The sequence below is a fragment of the Podarcis gaigeae genome (assembly GCF_964106915.1).
Source record: "Podarcis gaigeae genome assembly, chromosome: 3".
Classification (NCBI taxonomy): domain Eukaryota; kingdom Metazoa; phylum Chordata; class Lepidosauria; order Squamata; family Lacertidae; genus Podarcis; species Podarcis gaigeae.
Genome location: NC_139680.1, coordinates 61,292,858 through 61,314,267, shown reverse-complemented (window position 1 = coordinate 61,314,267; position 21,410 = coordinate 61,292,858). Strand labels below are relative to the sequence as shown.

The 21,410-nt window shown below is 42.5% G+C and overlaps 1 protein-coding gene across 1 annotated transcript in view; it reads right to left on the bottom strand.

Annotated features, from left to right (window-relative positions):
- The window catches only part of ARFGEF3 (ARFGEF family member 3), a gene marked incomplete at its 5' end in the record, with an annotated part of 70,532 nt that overhangs the window by 48,594 nt on the left and 528 nt on the right, over nucleotides 1–21,410 (bottom strand). The window contains 3 exons of the mRNA XM_083731770.1: nucleotides 4,856–4,987; nucleotides 6,823–6,904; nucleotides 16,044–16,095. Of these exons, the coding sequence (XP_083587896.1) occupies nucleotides 4,856–4,987; nucleotides 6,823–6,904; nucleotides 16,044–16,095 (266 nt within the window). The remainder of the gene's footprint in view (nucleotides 1–4,855; nucleotides 4,988–6,822; nucleotides 6,905–16,043; nucleotides 16,096–21,410) is intronic.

Genomic DNA, 21,410 nt, shown 5'->3' with positions numbered 1-21,410 from the left:
ATATTTGTTACAAAGTATGCTAGGAATTTGGTAAATGTTCCCATTCACATTTGAATAGTGAGAATCCCAGATGAACTGTGTTAATGTCAGCATTACTATGCCCTCATTTGTCAGACATTCACTAGAGCAGTGTTTCCCAACCTTGTGCCTCCAGATGTTTTTGGCCTACAACTCCCATCATCCCTGACCACTGGTCTTGCTAGCTAGGGATGATGGGAGTTGTAGGCCAAAAACATCTGGAGGCACAAGGTTGGGAAACACTGCACTAGAGAATGTTGACAACCTCATTTAGGAGACTGTCAATGTTCCCTAGTATATCTCTGAGTTATTGGTCATTCACAAAATTCACCAGTTCCAGTGCTGATGTAATCCTTATTCAAGTTAAAATCATTGAGTGAAGAACAAAGAAATTCATCAGTGAGATGGATGGGAGAGTTATTAAGTGTGCATGATTCCATTATTAAATATACTGTATTTTTCCGTGTATAAGACAATTTTTTTTGCTTTACAATAGGCTTCCTCAACCTCGGCCCTCCAGATGTTTTGACACTACAATTCCCATCATCCCTGACCACTTGTCCTGCTAGGTAGGGATCATGGGAGTTGTAGGCCAAAAACATCTGGAGGGCCGAGGTTGTGGAAGCCTGCTTTAAAATGTAAGTAAAAAACTGGGGTCATCTTATTCATGAATAATGAATGCACAGTGGCTCTGACTCTGGTGTGTGTGGCCTGGGCTTGGGTTTGGACTCTGGTGTGAGTGGTCCGGGATCTGGTTCAGGCTCTGGCTCGACTTCTTAATTTTAGGTTTGAAAAAAGAGGGGTCATCTTATACATGGGGGTGTCTTAAATATGGTAGTTTGTGATCAGGAATATGAAATTTACACTGCATTAGTGAAATAGCAGCTTATCTATCACACATTTTGGAAAGTTGTTTATTTGTCTGTTCACTAGGCATTTGGACATCTCTTAGGATATCAAAACTAAATTTTGCACGATAGGCATTTTTTATCAGTGCAAAGTGTGAACAACAAAAGCCTATTGGGTACAGAAAGTGTTTGGTATTTCCTGACATCTTTATAGATGCTTAGAATCTTACAAAACCAAGTCAGAGAGACATTTCCAAAGTTTGGTCTACTATGAGGTGACAAATAGTAGTTGCATCATTCAGATTAGTAAACAAGGATGCTTGGCCTTAGCAGAAGATCAGATAGCACCCGCATAGCTGACCTGACTAAATTTGGTGCTGTTCTTGTCAAGATGGCACATGTTCTTGCGGACAAAGCAGAAAAACCCCATTGCACCAAAAGAAAAATGCAAAAACTAAACCCCAAACACCAACCACTTTGAAAGCATTTAGTACACATAGCAGTGAAGACTTTTAGAATCTACAGCCTAATTGTAACATATGTCCTTCAAAAAAAAAAAATTACTTGAAAAGAAATTCATTCTGTGCAATTCCAAACAGTATTCTGGAAGTTAACCATAGAGTGTACCTATGCATTTTCATGTCTTATTCATCCTTCATGCATTGAAGGGTGGGATATAAATTCAAAAAATAAATGGATAAATTCTGAAGTTGTAACTGGCAGAGGGTGCTTAATAAAATATAACAGGTCTCACAGGAGTTATCTAGGTTTTAGACAGTTTACATTCCTTTAGGATTAGGGATTTCCTTATACAGTGGTACTTCGGGTTAAGAACTTGATTCGTTCTGGAGGTCCGTTCTTAACCTGAAACTGTTCTTAACCTGAGGTATCAATTTAGCTAATGGGGCCTCCTGCTGCCGCTGCACCGCCAGAGCACAATTTCTGTTCTCATCCTGAGGTAAAGTTCTTAACCCGAGATACTATTTCTGGGTTAGAGGAGTCTGTAACCTGAAGTGTCTGTAACCCGAGGTACCACTGTACATTAAATAGATAGTGTACCAGCCTAAGAACCTGCATGTATCCCCACTTCCTAGGAAACATCCTCCTGTCCAAGGCTGCAGCCTGGAACAGTAGCCTTGTTCAAGGCTCATATTGGAGAGAATGTTTTGGGATAGAAAAAGAAGGGAAAATGATACCTTTCCCAGCCTCTCTCTGCCTCCTGGAATTTGCTAAATAATACTAAAGCATTTAGGTTTGGGTCTGGCTGCTAGACCATCACTGCAGATGGTGATGATCACTGCAGATGGTGACAGCAGTCACGAAATTAAAAGATGCCTGCTCTTTGGGAGAAAGGCGATGGCAAACCTAGACAGCATCTTAAAAAGCAGAGACATCACCTTACCAACAAAGGTCCGAATAGTTAAAGCCATGGTTTTCCCAGTAGTGATGTATGGAAATGAGAGCTGGACCATAAAGAAGGCTGATCGCCGAAGAATTGATGCTGAATTATGGTGCTGGAGGAGACTCTTGAGAGTCCCATGGACTGCAAGAAGATCAAACGTATCCATTCTTAAGGAAATCAGCCCTGAGTGCTCACTGGAAGGACAGATCGTGAAGCTGAGGCTCCAATACTTTGGCCACCTCATGAGAAGAGAAGACTCCCTGGAAAAGACCCTGGTGCTGGGTAAGATTGAGGGCACAAGGCGAAAGGGACGACAGAGGACAAGATGATTGGACAGTGTTCTTGAAGCTACCAGCATGAGTTTGACCAAACTGCGGGAGGCAGTGGAAGACAGGAGTGCCTGGCGTGCTCTGGTCCATGGGGTCACGAAGAGTCGGACACGACTAAACAACAACAACTGGCTGCTAGTCGTGATTTCCTCACCCCCATCACAAAACATCACTGTAGAATGCCATGAGGTTGTTTTCTGTTTCTGCATTCAGCAGGCTCTTGCAGTCACTGTGTATGGGGTCCTAGGTTCTAAATATCCCTTTGCTTTTCCATTTACAAAATAACACTCTTTCACAAACACAGGGAATCACCTAATCATGGAATAGAATCATAGAATCATAGAGTTGGAAGAGACCACAAGGGCCATCGAGTCCAACCCCCTGCCAAGCAGGAAACACCATCAGAGCACTCCTGACATATGGTTGTCAAGCCTCTGCTTAAAGACCTCCAAAGAAGGAGACTCCACCACATTCCTTGGCAGCAAATTCCACTGTCGAACAGCTCTTACTGTCAGGAAGTTCTTCCTAATGTTTAGGTGGAATCTTCTTTCTTGTAGTTTGGATCCATTGCTCCGTGTCCGCTTCTCTGGAGCAGCAGAAAACAACCTTTCTCCCTCCTCTATGTGACATCCTTTTATATATTTGAACATGGCTATCATATCACCCCTTAACCTCCTCTTCTCCAGGCTAAACATGCCCAGCTCCCTTAGCTGTTCCTCATAGGGCATCATTTCCAGGCCTTTGACCATTTTGGTTGCCCTCCTCTGGACACGTTCCAGTTTGTCAGTGTCAAAGACCTCAGTTTGCATAAACCACCTTATTTTTAGCTGGCCCCATTTCACTTCCCAACAGATGACTGAGGTATTGTGTATTACAGGGAATTATATGTTGGATCCTTAAATTGGCCAAATCTGCTACTAAAACTAGATAGATTAAAATAATGGAAATCTGTCTCTTTTCCCTTAGGCTCCTGCCACCATGCCTTTCACCATAACAGTATGAACTAAAACAAGGAACAACAGTACTTTGTCACCCTATATAAATATGCAAGGGTTAAATATTATTCCAAATGAACAGACTTAAAAAGAATCACATTGATACCCTATTAGGTTCTTTTCATAACCTTGTGTATAAAGAGCTCCCCTGTAGAACTCCTGTGATGAAACAGTGATAGATTTAAAACTGAGAAATAAATTTCAACAGGCTAAGGAATACTCATTTTCAGCACTCACTTTCATACACACCCTTTTCTTATACACCCCAAAGCTGAAAAAATCATCTATCTTCACACTACTTCTCACCAGTCAGGCATATCTTTTCCAGGAAGGAACTGACATGACAAAAGACAATTGGAACAAGGATCTAATGGCATCCCCTCATCGCCAGTGCACAAGGCTGCTTGCCAAGGAAGCACTCCTCCTGATTTCATTCTCAGCAATTAAAGTGTGTATAGTTCTAGGAACAGCAGTGTGCATTAAATATACAAAGGATTTACAAGTTTCACACTTCAGTTCTGGCACTAGAGTATTTTGAGCACAAAGGGGTTTTAAAGCTTCCCAGGAAAAAAACCCAACAACCTTTCTCCCCGCCCCACACGTTCACGTCTCTTACACCACCAGCCCATGATGAGCCACCTTACATAGACAGTATATGTGGCCTCCTTTATCACACAGTGCAATGCTTAATAGCAGCCAGCGTGGTAGGGGTGGGGCCCACTCACCCACAAACTCCAGTTTGTTCCTGCTGCTTACTGGGAGATGGAAGAGAAAAAGCAAAGTGGTGAGCTGCAAGCACACTTGCAGAGCCAATCTGGTGCTCTTGACGGTGTGTTTGCACTGCGCCAACCTCACTACTCCCCCTGATAAGCTGCAGTGTGGCATCCCACCATGCCATCTGCTACTGGCAATGTTGTTTGCTAAATACACCTGCTTTTTACATTAGGCATAAAAATGCAAAACTCTTTGCATGCCATTGTTTCTAGCTACCAGGGGACTCAAAGGATTTTCTGTCGCAACAGTGTGGTCACAATTTAAATCTTCTGCCATAAATGCCATGTTGACACACTGATGCCCTATGAATCTAGACTTCAGTTGGTAAAGCAGAGTTCAACTTGCAACAAAAATATGAGAGCTGGTTTCGTACCATGACGTAAGAAATGTTACTAAGGATTCAGAGAAGCTCCAGAGAGCTGCAGAGTTGAGTCAGTCAGGAAGTCTCCTCTGCAGCCACGTAAGTACTGACGTCTGAAAAATACTAACCTTCATAACTTCTACCTGCAGGTCTTCGTTGAGGGAAGGAGTCACTCTGACTGCATTCAGCATTTGATTAAGCAACTGCTTGTCATCAGAGTCTGTCTCCATGGTTACAAATCTCTCATCAGACAGTAGCTTCTGCAAAGAGAGAATGGGACTGCTTAATCACAGGGATTCTTGATTTGCTTGATACATAATGCTGGTATAATAATCACATTACCCCCCCCCCCAAAAAAAATACCTTATTCTGTTTTTTATATTTAAAAATGTATACCCCATTGTTCACCATGCAGTTCTCAAAGCAGCTTACAACAACGAAATACATAATATACAAAATTTAAAGCTTAAAGTAAATCTCAAAAATCCTCAGAATTTTAAAATGTCAGAAAATAATGTAAAGCATCAACGATGCATTCAAGGTCCAAAGGCCTCCTGCAATCAAGTGATTTTTGACCAGGCATTTAAGACTCAGTCGGGATGGTGTCTGTGGTGAGGCAGTTCCATAGAGTTGGGCCCACAACAGCCAAGGCACAACTCCTAACTGATATAACTCATGCTTCTGGCCTATGGAAAACCAGCACTAGTGCTCCCCTAGATGATCTCAGTGATCAACTTTGAGTGCACTGGGTAAGGCAGTCCTTCTGGGCCTAAGTTATTCAGGGCTTTATACACTAGTGCAGGGTTTCTCTAGCTGTTGTTGGATCATCATTCCTAGCTAGCAGGCCCAGTGGTCAGGGATGATGGGAATTGTAGTGAAAACAGCTGGAGACCCAAGTTTGAGAAATCCTGCACTAGTATAAGAACCTTGAACTTGGCCCAGTGGCAGACGGAAAGCCAGTGCAGCTGTTTTAACATTTGTGTAATGTGTTGGCAGAAGTCTCTTCCTGCCATAGCATTCTGCGCTAGCACTATCTGAAACTTCTGGACCAGATCCAAGGGCAGTCCCACATTAAGCACACTGCAATAATCCAGTCCTGAAGTTACCAATACAGTGGAACCTTGGTTTTCAAATATAATCAAATCCGGAAGACCGTTTGACTTCCGAAATGTTTGAAAACCAAGGCGCAAAGGGTGGTCTGCAAATTTACAGAGAAAATTGAAAAAAATACAGTGGTACCTCAGCGGAAGCCATTTGACTTTCGAGGCACATTAAAAAACGGAAGCATTTACTTCTGGGTTTTTGGTGTTCGTGTTTCGAAACATTTCTCAATGGAGACATTCAAAAACAGAGGTACCACTGTACATGAACTGCCACAGTCAGGTTAACCCTGACCAGGAATGGCTGTAACATGTGTACCAGCTAAAGCTGATAACAGGCACTCCTAGCCACAGATGTCACCTGTGCCTCAAGTGACAATGATGGTCCAGCGAGTACCCCCAAACTAGATATCTGTTCCTTCAGAGGGAGCACAACCCCATCCAAGGGAAACAACTGACCAAGAACCATCAGCTCCAAGAACCACCCACTCATAAGGTCCCTGTCTTCCCAGAGTTCAGACTCAGCTGACAGGCCCTCATCCTGTCCACCACTACATCCATTCCTGGGCCCCATTCTTTCACAACTTCTCCTGAATCAGATGTAATGGAGAAACAGAGATGGGTAACATCAGCATACTGATGACATCCTGCACTAATACTCCTAATGATCACTCCCAGGGGCTTCATATAGGTGTTGAATAGCACTGGGGACAAAACAGTGCCCTGTGGAACCCCACAGCATCGCCTGAGGAGATATTTAGAGATCAATGTGTAGAAACATCTGGCTTTTGCACAGTTGAATTGTAGAAACAATTGAGTCCATCTGTTGCCCACTCATGACTGGTATGTGGCCCCCAATTGATTGCCAATGAGAGAATGTGGCCTTCAAGCTGAAAGAGATTCCCCACCCCTGCCTTAGCAACTAAAATGTCAGCAGGGCACCATCCATCTCCATCAAACACATCCGACTGCGGCAGAACCTCATTGCCATATACCTGCATCGCTGCTAGAGCATGCTGGGCCAGCTTCACGTTCTTGCTTTCCAAAGCAAGCTGGAGTGGAAGGAGGCACTTCTCCCTGATGGCCAAAGAAAAATAAACTTTGTTCAGGACTATGCATTCAGAAAGCGTACATTGTAACTTTTGAATTTGGCTCTTGAAAGGCAATTCAGAAGCATATGTTACATTTAGTCTTCTTTGATGCAAACATTCATCATAGTACGTAATAAAAGAAGCAATTGCAGGTTCCTTCCAGGTGTCCTGTTCATTGAACATCCATGATATGTGATCCCTTTGACAATGCTATTTGTCCTGGGAAAAGTTTTGGGGTGGTCATACTGCTTCATTTGCTGTCTGTGCATATCTTGTAATGTCCAATTGAAATCCTGTAGCTTTTCAAAGCACAAATCACTACCATTTATCTGTCATCTGGCAATCAGCCAGACTTCCACATTTTCAGTAGAGGAGGAAGCAGACATACTGTATTTCATTACAACTGAGCCAGTGAGTGCTTTATTACAACTGAAAGCCAGCTCTGCCTTTTATGGCTCACTGCATGGCACCTGTGTATTTCAGCAAAATGCCCACCATCTCTTTCCCTACCTGTTGTCCTCCAGACATTTTGGATTGCAATTCCTATCAGCCCCAGCCAGCATAGCCAATGGTCAGGGGAAGAAGGGAGCTGTAGTCCGAGAGATCTGGAGAGCACCAGGCTGACAAAGGCTGATCTACAGCCGTATCCTTTTAACTGATAAAAATCAGATTTCTTTTTTTTTTATTAAAAAAAAACCCTCAGAAGCTACAAAACGGATTAAAAACCAGGACTGATTCAATTAGTTACCTCCCTGTTCTTGAGAAAAGCATTTAGCTAAAGCTCTGATTAATGCTAATGGGCCATCTATATTCCCATCACAACAGTTAACAAAATGAACTGTCATTGTGTCATTTCCTGTCCCTCTCAGTGATTTTATATATTTTACCATCAGCAGTCACTTGGCCAATTAGATTGCTTAGCTGGCTTAGAATTGCAGAGCTTTAATTTTAACCCTGTAAATTGACTGCATGTTGCTGCAGTTGAGAGCCTATGATTTCGGAGTGGGCCATTCCTTCCTCTACCATGACCCTCCTTCATGCTTCTACTTTGTCTTAGAAGCAAAGAGATTGCTGGTTGAGGATGATTAGTGAGTTTTTGGTGTGTGTTTTTTAGCAAAAGCATCATATGCATCCAAATATAAGACTGCTCTAAATATTTGTTGTGCATAGGATCCTTGCTGCCTTGTTTTCTAAACCTGTAACCCTGTGAACATGTTTGGAATTAAGGGGCTAAGGCAGCAAGGGAGTCAATTGCAGCAAACAAAATGTGTGGAGCTGCCCTAATTATTCATAAGGTGCACTGTTTGGGCTGAGAACAGACAAGAACCTACAGGATGGCAGTGAAATTAGAGAAACCTATGGACCAAGGTATTAACATTCCAATTATGGTGAGCTAGAAAGAAAGAAATGTGACGAGGAAACAATCTTCCATCATTAAAATGAGCGAAATAGTGAGGATCCTGTTGGCTGGCTCTTTATGATTAGGAAAGAAACTGCTTGCCTCACCCTCCTTTGGTGTCTTCCTCAAATAGCTTTTGCAAAGTGTGAACAGAGAAGCTATAATTCGGGGGGGGGGGGGTCCTCCCTGAAACTGAAGGAGTTATTAAAATGTAAATGCCATCAATGCAAATCAGTGACCTTTCCCATGTTCCATTTTGGGAATTGGCTGAGCTGCCTTTTTCTTCTTTCCCGGTCTGAGATGCTGTCACTATGGACAGCAGTGACATGACAGGCCAACTAAAATCTAGAACACTAGCAAGGTCACAGAAACATAGTCGCTGGCTGTGAGAAGCCGATAGTAAAATGGAAGTTCAACTACTTCATTTTGGCAGTAAAAGACTTCAAATGTGAAGAGAATGGAAATGGCTCATTAATTCAAGCTCTGAATTAAAATTGAGATGGAAATGAGAATTGGCACAAATTGAATCTTTTTTTCCTACAACATCTGTAGAACGTTAACAAACCCAATTGTCCTCAAAGGCTGATAGAGGAGATGGAGAAAGTTTACAACCCAACACACTTTGGTTGTTTCCATATGACCTGTTTATTCAGCATTCATTCTGATTTGTTTGCAGGGAGGTTAGACATTCTTGCATCTAGCGCACATAACCCCACATTTCCCAATGTGTTTCCCCATGAATTTGCTTATCGCAAAAGGTCCGATGTGGAAAGTTGCGCAAAAGCTCCAAATAAACTTTGATTTTGAAACCTGCATTTGTTGGTTTGTGACTGAATTCCACCACAAAGCACAAGTGATCTGGAAATGCCCTTTGTAACTTTTGACCCTTCACATCCGATGTAAGGGAATGACAGCACGACAGTTAGTGTATCCTAACCCATTGTGCTTTTAATCTGTCCATCGCTTTTCAAGATGAACAGCAACATCTCCTATCTCTATAGGGAATTGGGGGAGGGGAGGCTGCTATTTATACCTTTTCTTGTTTTTATAGCTGACTAGACAGGCATTCTAGCACAGACAAATACAAGCATGTCATCTTTACAAAAAAAGGTGGGTCACTGGTGCTAGGGAGTAATTGAAGTCGGTTTGCTTGCAGAATTTGCAGAAATGATGTCTACATGATTATTTGTGTGGCAGAGTTCAGTGGTGGTGGAGTAACAGTCTGTAAAAAATTAAAAATTGAATAATAGTAGTATCATCATCTTATTAAAGGTCACAGTCATGGGACAGTTCCATTGTCCCCATCAATAAGCATATGATGAAAATTCTCAATTGGGTCATACCACGTGGAGCTAAAAATATAAAGCAAAGGCACAAGATATGGCTGGGAATATGAAGTACTGCTATGAGTGTAACCTTGAAGAAAAGTTAAATACAGGGCTCTAAAACATTTCTGCTGACCAAGTCAAATGTTGTAGTCGCCCCATCTGTCAAGTCTCTCATCCCGCAACTAGTAGGGAGTCTGTACCATTGGGAGCTGCTGCCACAAAGTGCATTGAGCGCCCTGAGGCAGCAACTTCCAACCCTCTCTGCACCTCGCGTTTGCCAACAGAGAGATGGAGGGAAAGTGTTCACTGTACACCCCACCCCTGCCTTTTCTGCTCCACAGCAGGAAGAGTAAAAAGCCAGTTTCACCTGCCTTGGCAGAAACTCTTTGGACAGCTTGGTCAAAACTTAGAAATAATATCCAGACTGGGGAAGTTGCAGGGACCACAGAGCAATTGCCGAGACACCCCCCCCCCCACCTCGGCAGAGTTGCCAGAGTTACGGTACCACCTTTGCCAAAACAAGGAGATTTGTTGAAACCTGGTCAGATATATTCAGGTTTTGACCAACATACATCTTTGAATTATTCAGAAGTAACAGAGATGTTGCTGTGGAAGTTCTAGAGCTATTTTTAAAAAGCTACCGGTATATAGAAAATAAATAGACTTTTTCTAGAAAGCATTCACAACCTGGTGTGTGTGATGTGTGTCATGGGAATTCACGCTTCCTTATCTCTTACTTCAGGGAGATGCCAGCAAATTAATTAAGCTGTGCTGTGTTTACCTGGACACAGCTGTCGTTTGTCTCCAGAAATAATGGGAAATTTGGGTAGTCAGGGAGATATTATGTTCAAATAAATGCCACACAGCACAGTTCATCCTTTGCTTTCTCACAGAGGTGTAAGGCAAGCAGTCAAGATTTGGGCCTGGCTAAGAATTGTGTACCAGTCAACACCTGGCAGGCCCTTCACAAAATTGCATACTGATATAATTTTTTAAAAACAAATAATTGTTGTGGTATCAAATCCTGGGAGTTTATATATGCCGTATTAACCACCTGGGGCTTGCCATGAAAACATATTTGTGATTAGCTTGCTATCATTTCCACCTTGAATTTAATAGGCTATATTTAGACCTAACAGCAAATGTTGCTCAGGTGTTGCTACTAGCAACCTAGAATAGATAAAAACTCAAGGACGATGGTGGGGGAAATCATGACTTTTTTTTTCTAGGGTGGGATTACATCAGAGCTGCTATGACAGGCATAACTGCTTTTGTGTTGACAGCAAACATGAATAAACTATAGGCAGTTATAAGTAGCATGGCACAAAGCAAGTAAAATCATTCGTATTATAGGCTAAGGGAAATAGCTCTCTTAGAAGGGCTATTGCTCATTTACAGTTGAACTAATTGTATCCATCTTTATTTCATTCTTCAGCGGAATCATTTAGATAAACACAGAATCCACATAGCATTGTCAAGAAGAATGGGTGTTAAAAACACAGTGTTCTTTCTCAAGAACAGATGAACAAGGGGGGGGGGGTTAATGATAAAAATAGCAACAACACTATGTTGTGGGATATGCTAGAAAGACGAGGTGGCCTTGGAACATAATCTGAATCCATTCTCAAAGGGTAGCTACATTAGTCTTTAGAAGTATAAACAACAACCATTTTTGTGGCATTTTAAAGGCAAACAGATTTACTGTCAGATGTGTGAAATGGTTTCTGAACTTCAGGAATATAGGTATGTACATTAATGGTGATGATGGGGGAACTATTAACAGTGATGCCAGAAGGAAACAAAATGCAGACAAATACAGTGATAACTGCATTATTAACAGTGGTCATTCATAAAAAAAACAGTACTTGGTAGCACAGGCATCCTGACATTAACACAGACAGTGTGATAAAAACCCATTGTACTGATTAAATCTGCAAGTTAAAGCACTTGCACCACTTGCGGTATTGAAATTCCACTGTTTCACATCCCTTTGAAGTTCCTTTGTTAAAATACGGCTACTTTATAGACAATTGCAAAGTGTCCTTTACATAGAGGCCCATCTCTTTGTCCTACATAGAACGCAGAAGGCCATTCTTGGCAGATATGTTGCTCCAGTAGATAAAAAGGTGAATGAACCCCTCATGTTGTGTATGATACAGAGACAGGGTTGGCACCTGGGTCTGCCGCAGGTCTGATCCCCAAATCTGTACCTCTGTTGCATTACCTGTTGTTCTTGGTGAGCAGATGGGGCTGCCTGTAAGCAAATACAGGCCAGCCCCCAATGTGAAAAGGAAATATACTTGTCCACAATGGGCTGGAGATTCTTCATGACAGGTTTGAGTGGTTTTACCTGTCAGCAGAGGCGCCATCTACAGAGGGGCAGGGTCCCCAATATTTTCAAGGAGGAGACCAGCCTGGCGATCCTCAAAAGAACACACCAGGATGAAGACGCTTGGCCCTGCCGTGTCCTTTTGAAGATCACCAGGGATGCGGCACAGCGAAAAGTCTTCACCGTGCGCTAGAGAACCATCCTGGAAGGTGCACTGGCAATCTCTGCCAGGGACACGCAGGGTGAAGCATCTTCACCCCGCACATCCTTTTCACAAAGGTAAGGCTGCTGGTGGTGCGTGGGTGGGTGGGTGTGCCGAGTAGGCCCAGCTGGGTTGGGGGGGCATTGCACGTGTGATGTCATGCACCCGTGACAGACCCTTTAATGTTGGGCACTGCCAGGCAGCTGGAACTGACAACTAGTGTCAGCCTGTCACTTTCTCTTCTACTTCTGTCCACAGTAGATTGACAAAGTCCGGAACCATCTCTTTTGGGTCAGTGGTGCAGCCTGATATAATTTGTTTTAGGTGCAAGTCTCTTTTTTATGATGCAATTGTATAACAGGGCTTCATCATAGACAACAGTTTTAGGGGTGTGTTATAAGTGTGTAAGAAACTTGCCTTGCCTCTTTTTTATCTTTCCCTTTTCTTAAATGGATACATTTCACTTCATTATTATAAATCAGTGCTGGGGCTTCATTCACATTTCTCCTTCCATGCTTGCTTGGCCAAATGTGCTGACAATTTAGGGCATCCAGCAATTACTGGAGTTCCTTTTGGCTCTTTCAGGCTCTTTTCTTGGACATCCACAGGCATTCTCAGGGCCAAACTACACATTTCATTAACAATAACCTAAGCAGAACCTGCCATTTTACATTCTTGATAAAAAACTGCAGGGAAACTAAATCTGGACTGGGACAAGGACGCATGGGAGAACAGCCCCATTTCCCATATTACATTTTACCATTTCACTCCTCCCCCCAAATAATAATTTCCTACTGAAGGTACTACAACAGCTTGGGATGTGATTTAGGGCAGGAAAAAGGAGCATATGCATATAAGCTCTCCACATCATTAAGAGCTATGCATGCAAGGTAAAGGGACCCAGTTAAGTCCAGTCGCGAATGACTCTGGGGTTGTAGCGCTCATCTCACTTTACAGGCCAAGGGAGCCGGCATTTGTCTGCTTCTGCAGACAGCTTTTCCAGGTCATGTGGCCAGCATGACTAAGCCACTTCTGGCAAAGCTAGAGCAGCTCACGGAAACACTGTTTACCTTCCCGCCGGAGCAGTACCTATTTATCTACTTGCACTGTGTGCTTTCAAACTGTTATGTTGGCAGGAGCTGGGACTGAGCAACGGGAGTTCACCCCGTCCAGTGTCTTGGAAAAGTAAAGAATTTTATTTCATGCAGCTGATTCCAACAGTACAGTATTCAAAATGGACATAAATCCATTCACTAGAACCCGAAAAGCAAATGCATCTTGTTTAATGTGGCAGGGAAATAAGCCAATCAGAAAGGATCTCGCTTGCAAACTGGGGTTGGATCGGAGGAGGTTTTAGGACAGGGCAACCGTTGCGGTTGAACTGGGTGCTGTGCTGCTAGGAGTGTCAAAACCATGCTGTAGAACAGAGCACTCTAGAGGCAGGGGGTGCTGAATTTTAGCACCACTGAAACTGGAGAGCCCAAAGTCTTCCACTGGTTGGATACAGTTAGTTTATGAACACATGCTAATAACCAACTCTGTAGTACAATGCTATTCTCTGCCTTTCACTTAGCTCAGTTGTTCTACCCCAGTTTAATCATTCTTTTTAACACCATGCAGTAACAGCTTGTCAGCACACAGCAACTTCTGGATGGTGTCACCAAGTAGTGCAGGATGGCAAAGAATTGTTAACATCAGGGAGAATAAACAAGGCACACCTTTACTATCTGCTAATGCTGCTGGACCATATGCAGTGCTTGATTGTGAAAGAGTTTATACAATATACATTCATTTTTCCCCCTGAGGCAACAATGAACCATGTCAGCAAACTCAATAATCTGTAACAAAAGTAATACAAAACTTTGGTCTTAAGCCAGATGCAGTGACACAAGACCTCACAATGTTATCTGCTTCATATGTGCAATGGAACAAATGCCAGATGGCCAGCAAACCCACTGGCATCAATAGCAATTATCAAGCTAACCCTCTGTGAATGAGAGGTGGTCTGTGGAGTACACCAGTTTTTCCTGCTTACTTAAGACTCTCAGACAAAGCTGGTGGAAAATAAATCAGATGGGAGAAGGAAGAAGTGATGAAATCAACACTACTCATGTACTGAAGGTTATTAAGCTATACTCTGGGCTCAAAACTTCCTAAACAGAGATGCCTTAGTTGTAGAGTTCAACGGAACTACCCACAATGACACCATTTATGGAAAACTTTCTTAGTTCTAGATATAAGAAAATCTGGTTTTACAGGGTTTGCCAGAGTTCCATTGCGCAATATCAAGAAGTGATGAAACTTCTCCCAAAGGATAGGATAAAATTTCCTTCCGTTCAATTCTACTTTCATCAATAAGTTTATTGTATTATCCCAAAGACAATGACAATTTCATAACAGTTTGCTGAACTATGAACCATTATAAAAAAACAAACACTAATACTATAAAACAAGAATCAGTGATAAGGAGAAAGAGAAGCCAGAAAAACAGTCAGCTAGAAGTCTTGTAGTTTCCTTTCATAGGGCAAAACATGCTTTCAGAAACTATTATTCATATTTTTATTTGATTGCTGGATATTTTCAGGCAATATCTTTTGATGAAATAACATTTCCTGAACATTAGAAAGCAATCAGTTCAAGTCTAGAGGTACAAGTTTTAAATGAATACAGAAAGCTTTTTAGGCAGCAAAATCTAGACAGACCAATGATCCAAACTGAGTGCATCACTACTTGGCAAGATTTCACTAGTAAAAAGCAGTGTAACTGCAGATGAATTTCCCTCCTCTGTTGACTGAAGAAAAGGAACTGAAACCATGGCAGAAATTAATCAGAATGGAAAAAGGAGCCAAAAACCTATGAAAAGAGTTTTGCAAAATCCTAAAGAGAATCTGAGTCTATCATTACTCAATCTTAACCTAAGTTACCTCACCAATGGTATTCAATAGAAAGATGGATTATTATAGCTAGCAAAACCAAGTGAAAGATATGTTGTGACTGGGGTCCCCAACATGGTGCCTGGAGACCTGCTGGGGCAGAGCTCCAGGCCAAACTGGAATGGTGGCATAGTCTAAGCTTCTCTAACTCTTCTCCATGTCTCCTTAGACACTCCTACTGTTTTGATTGGCCAGCAGACTTGGAAAAGAGGGGAACAGTTCTCTCTGCTGCTGGCATCCAATTAGAAGTGGGCATTTTCCTCTGCTGGTAGCACCCAGGTAGAATATTAGAGGAGAGGGAACAGTTTCAATTGGACATCACCAGTAGATGGAAGAGACAAAACAGTTCATGTTTGACTTCAAGAAGAGGAGGTAGCCAACATTAGCTGAGCCTATGCCTCAGTGCAAAAAGGAAAGGGAGGAAGGAGGGGGGGAAGGCGTTCAAGACTCTTCTTTTAAGACAACTTTCATCCCCCTTGTATTTAAAGTAAAAGTGATGTTGGGGGTGGGTGTTTTTGGAAGGCACCTGGTCCTGGGAGCCCTTAATTCTGGCAGTGCCTCTGTGTGTATCAGCATTAATACCATTCAGCTGCATGAGCTGTATCTTTAGTAAGACGAAAAGGTCTTGTTGCTGTGGTAGAAATTGAACCCTGGTAGACAACTGCCTGTACAATCATATTTTCAACCAAAATGGACAACATTGCTTTCTTGGAACCGGACCATTTTCTGAACACTACAAATCTGTAAAAATAACTTGTAAGTGATAAATAGAAAATGATAGATGACACCCCTAGTATGGCTTGCTTACAGCATGCTGCAGGTTTCCTATCATAGCGCTTTTACTCTGGTTTCAACAAAAAGCAAGTCTCAAGCTCTGCAGCCGCTTCATGTATCTTTGTTGACATCTATAACCAAGGCAGTATACATTTCCTACCTTAGCTGATATGGAGGGATCTTCGTGGCAGCCTCTGGGGATTCCAACATTTCTGTATAGAAAAGGGAGAAGAATCATTATAGAGAGCAATGAAGGCATACTGTCCAACTTTTTCAAGCCCTAACCTGGGACATGTGTCTTCCAGGAAGTGCTTTTTCAAGGCAAGATCTTGTGTGATGCTCCAAAACATGCAATTTTGGGTGTTGGTTGAGATTGCGGCCCTAAAGAAAGTGCTTTTTTCAGGGCAAGAGTGCAGCACCCAAAATGGCCACAGAGATCTTGCTTGAAAAAACATGTTCCTTTTTTCCAGGGCATTTGGGAGGTATGTGACGGCAGAGACCACCAGTATATTTCAACATAAATTGCCTGCATGCTCTGCATCTTGTATGAATTTCATTTAAACTGGCTGATCAAGTTGTCACTATATGTAGACATAATTGTTACAGATGCAACGGTCAAACAGCATTCACATGCAGCTCACTAAATTGTTGTAGCAGGAACATAACCAGCCAGGTCAAGCTGCCCAGGAAGCAACTTTTTTTTTTTTAAGTGGGTAGGAGCTGAGAAAGACAAGCAGCTTGTACTTCTGACCACGAAGGGAACGAACCTGTTTAATGCTTGGCAAGGTCTAGGACAGGGGCTGACAACCTTTTCAGGCTTGTGAGCACATTCATATTTTTGAGTGAGAGCTGTGGTTGCCACCTTTCTGGTCATTTTTCTCCCTCAGTTCTGCTCCTGATGGAGAGAGACAAATACTTCCTTTTTTCCAAATGATCTGAGTAAAAGTAGGATTTGACAGAATTAATCTGAGCCTTGAGAAGCACATAAAACTAAAGGAGGAAGTGAGAAAGAATGCTGGGCTTTTAACTTCCTCCTTCAGCTCCACGCACAGGCAACTCCTGTTTTAGATGTGACAGATATTTATTTTTATTTTATTCTATTCTATTAGATTGATGTACCACAGAAAGGTGTGTAATTGCTCACATGCACACAGCGCCGGACCCGGAAGTGACTTGGAAACTTGATAAAGATGTCACTGAAACATCACTAAAAGGGCGAAATGGGAACAGGGATGGAATGGGGCCTTTGCAGGCTTTTTCCATTTCATGCGCTTTCATGCAAGCATGCAATGACCGCATAAATGGAGGGTTGCCTGTACTTTTCAAGGAAGAAAAAGGTAACCACCCACACCACCTTACGACCAAGCAGGCAGTGAGTGGTGGAGCTCAGAGGCTTTGTGGGTGCCAGAGAAAGACCTCAAGGGGCACCATTGTGCTCTTAGGTGCCATACTGGAGACCCCTGGTCTAGGAGATAAATGCCTTCCTGCCTCCATGTTATTTGGAATGACAGAATTTTCAAACCGTCTTAAAGCTCACGTGTTAGGCAGAAGCTATTGGAATGGTAGGGGCTGTAGTTCAGTGACAGGGCACATGTTCTGTATGCAGAGGGACCCTTGTTCTTTGGCATCTTCAGGAAGGGCTGGAAAAGATGCTTGCCTGAAAACCCTGGCGTGTCACTGTCAGTCGGCATAGACAATACAGAGCTAGATGGACCAACAGGCATTCTCCTATGCTTTATGCACATTTAAGAAGCACAGTATTGCATAAATCCAATTGTATTGTATTGTATTGTATTTGTTTGTTTATTTATTTATTTATTTGCTAAAATTTAAGTGGAGCATGTGCAATTTGACAAGGCTACAAAAATATCTACTTATAACCCTGAGCCAAATAGCCTTCAAACACCCTGCCATGGTCTTGTCTATCCTTTTTCATTGCATGCTTAAAAGTAACGTAGCAATTCTGCTTTAGTGCTTGTGAGTTTCAAACTGGGAGTTGCAGATTAAATAAAGCAGGATGGGAGGGCATGATATGGAGCACTGTGGCATAAATAGATGCATTTGAAAGTATATAGTTGGAGTGGGAAACCATTGAATGAACCTCAAATAGTTAAGAAAAAAATGTAGCATCTGACATAAGCTTTTAATGTCTGGTGTTTTATTAAGTTTTGATATTTGCTGGAGTGGCTGGAGAAACCCAGCCAGATGGGCAGAGTATAAATGATAAAATAATAATAATAATAATAATAATAATAATAAACCTGAAGCAGATACACATATTGTTGATTCATTTGTATACATATTTACAAAGGTTTTGCACTGAGCTGTATTGGTTTAAGGTAAAGGTAAAGGTACCCCTGCCCGTACGGGCCAGTCTTGACAGACTCTGGGGTTGTGCGCCCATCTCACTTAAGAGGCCAGGGGCCAGCGCTGTCCGGAGACACTTCCGGGTCACGTGGCCAGCGTGACATCGCTGCTCTGGCGAGCCAGAGCCGCACACGGAAACGCCGTTTACCTTCCCGCTGGTAAGCGGTCCCTATTTATCTACTTGCACCCGGAGGTGCTTTCGAACTGCTAGGTTGGCAGGCGCTGGGACCGAGCAGCGGGAGCGCACCCCGCCGCAGGGATTAGAACCGCCGACCTTTCGATCGGCAAGTCCTAGGCGCTGAGGCTTTAACCCACAGCGCCACCTAGCTAACCCATAGTATCCATACCGAAAAGCATTTGCCTGCATGTCTCCACTGTTTAAATCAGAGACAGAGAACCTGTTGCTCTCCTGGGGTTATTGAGCTCCAACTCTCATCTGCCCCAGTCACCATGATCAGTGCTCAGGGATGATGGGTTCTGGAGCCCAGAGGGCTGTCGATTCCTCAACCCTGCTTTACAGGATGAAATCCAGTGTTACGGTTCCACTTGCAGGATGGCTTTTAATGCAGTGGAGGAATCCACTAATGTAAGGGATCGGGAAGACAATTTCCAGCAATTTCTCTCTCCCCATTGCAGCCTCAAAATTCAGTTCCAATGGACTGGGAGACTATACAGAAGGGCAAGATGGTGGTGAAGCAGGCTTCAAAGGAAGGGGGAAGTTGGAGGAAATCTGCTCCCCTTCTTTGCATACAGGTGTGGGGAACCTTGGGCCTCCCAGATGTTGCTGAACTACAACTCTCCAGCAAACGTGGCCAGTGGTCAGGGATAATAGGAGTGGCATTTCAGCAATATCTGGAGGGCCAAAGATTTCCCACATCAGTATTAGCAGGTGCCTCTGTGGCATCAAAGCCATTTTGCAAGTAGAACGGCACACTCGATATCACACAGAGTTACTATGTGCAGGCTTAGCTCACATGTCCTTTTGAATTATGTAGTCTACTTTTCTTTCCACTGCCTTGGTACGCTCCTCATGGCCCAAAGCCGATTGCTTGTTTCCCACTGAAACTGGCAAAATGTGTGTGAAAGGCAGATCATCATGTACGGTATGTCCTTTATACACAAATTTTCTTTTAAATAATTATAACTTGCTTTTTCTAGGGAAAAATGCAAATAAGTGGCAGCATGGGAAGGAAACAATACTTAGGAAGCACAAGGTGGGGGGGGGGGACCCAGCTTAAACACATGGGGCTGCCCTTGAGGACTGTTTAGGAGCATCAGACAGACTGTTGCATTTTGCAAAGCTTTCTCTTTAAAGAGGTGGGGGCTCACTGCCAGCACGGTGCTCTAACATCTACCCTGGCTTCTTATAGCCTCATAAACACTATTCAAGGTGCTGGCTGTCACTGATACAACCTAAGTTCAATGCATCTAAAAATTGCTTCCTTTACTAGATTTTGTTACAAGCGCAAAATAACAATGTAATGTGCAAAGGAAGTTTGAGGCAGTTGTCTTGGCAATGAAGCTTCCAACTCCTAGTCTATGAAGTGCCTGCATGTACATGAGCAATTAGTTGCAATTCAGATCACAAAATTTCAGTCCAGATGAGGCCTTATTTAAAAGTATAATTTTCAACAAACAACTCAGCTTGTGGCCCACACACAAGGACATGGAAACTACTGCACCTTATTTGTGATCCTTCTGTGCTCATCATTATAGTTTTCTCCTTTAGTTAAGCTTTCTTATTGCATTATTACTTATCACATCTATCCCGCTCTTCCAAAACTGTATTTCTTCCTTTTCAAACCATCTTGAAAAGCAAACAACTATCCATACAAATCATGCACAATATCCAACAAATTTAACAGAAACCATGTATTTTAAACAATAATTAAAAATCTGCTTAAAGGGTTGTTGTTGCAGATACATTTAAACACCTGCAGGTGAGCTGCTTCATTGCCACTCCACGGGAGAGATGTGAGAAAACACTTTTTCCTAAGCAACACATTTTATGGGCATCATTACAATGCAAGGGCACCATTTCTTCCCAGTACATGTGTCCCTTACATTAAAGGTAAGAGTCTCCTGCTCACCTGCTTGAAGTGCACCTTTGCATAGCTTCTTAAGTAACTGCACTCATTCTCTAAGCAAGCATGTAAAATTAAGAGACCCAACTCCTGAAGCAGTACAACATCATAATTGTTTATGGCATGACCTAGCCAAAGTTAAGCCTTTTTAAAATTCCCATTGACTTCAGCAGGCATTATACATTCCTGGTGAAAATAAGACGTTTCCCTGGCTTCCCTTGCCCCCAGCAAACTTACAGACCACTAAAGCTGTTTTCTCTTCTGCTAACTCCAGAACATAAAAACACCACTGTCTTTGGTACAAATTTGTGGAAGGACATCTATTTTAGAGTAACCCATGTGTAAATCATACTGAATACATAGATGGAGAGGAATATATATATAAAAGGAATATTACCAAAAATTCACTGTGAAAATATTAACCAGATCAACCCTTAATACACAGGAAAATAGCCACAGGGCAACTGGCACATTTAAATGGCATTAGACTGCCAATTCATATTTGAAGAAAGCACCTGCTGCTAATAAAAAGGTGAGCAGGAACTAAAATTTCCTTTTAACTCATGCTATAACACTGGATGTGGCTCCTTCTACAGAACCTGGTGAAGTGGATGAAATAAATCTGGTTGGTTGGTTTGAAAAATGGCAATTGGTTAGGCAGTCAAGGGAGAGAAGCAATTAAGTCTTTCTACGCAGCAGATCTGAATCTTCATTTAGCTGCCCTCATTATGTCATTACACTTCCTTAAAATACAAAAAAAGCCATTACCTAGGGTTATGCCCATTTTGTAAACAGCTAACCTGGCTCAGTTCAGCTTTCTGCAATAAAAGAGCACAACCCGAAGTCAATTCTAGAGCCCATTTTTGTCGTTTTAGGGTTTGTTTGTTTTAAACACAGCTTAGTTGGGGCTGAGGATTTAAAAAAAAAACCGACCAGGAATTGAAAGCTTGTGTTTTGATGTGCCTACTGACAAGCGCCGTTAAAGCAAAGGGGAATTATTGCAATAGGTTTGGAAGATCCGCTGAAATCACACAACTAGAATAGTCTATAGCAGAAAAGATGTACTGGGGTGCGGG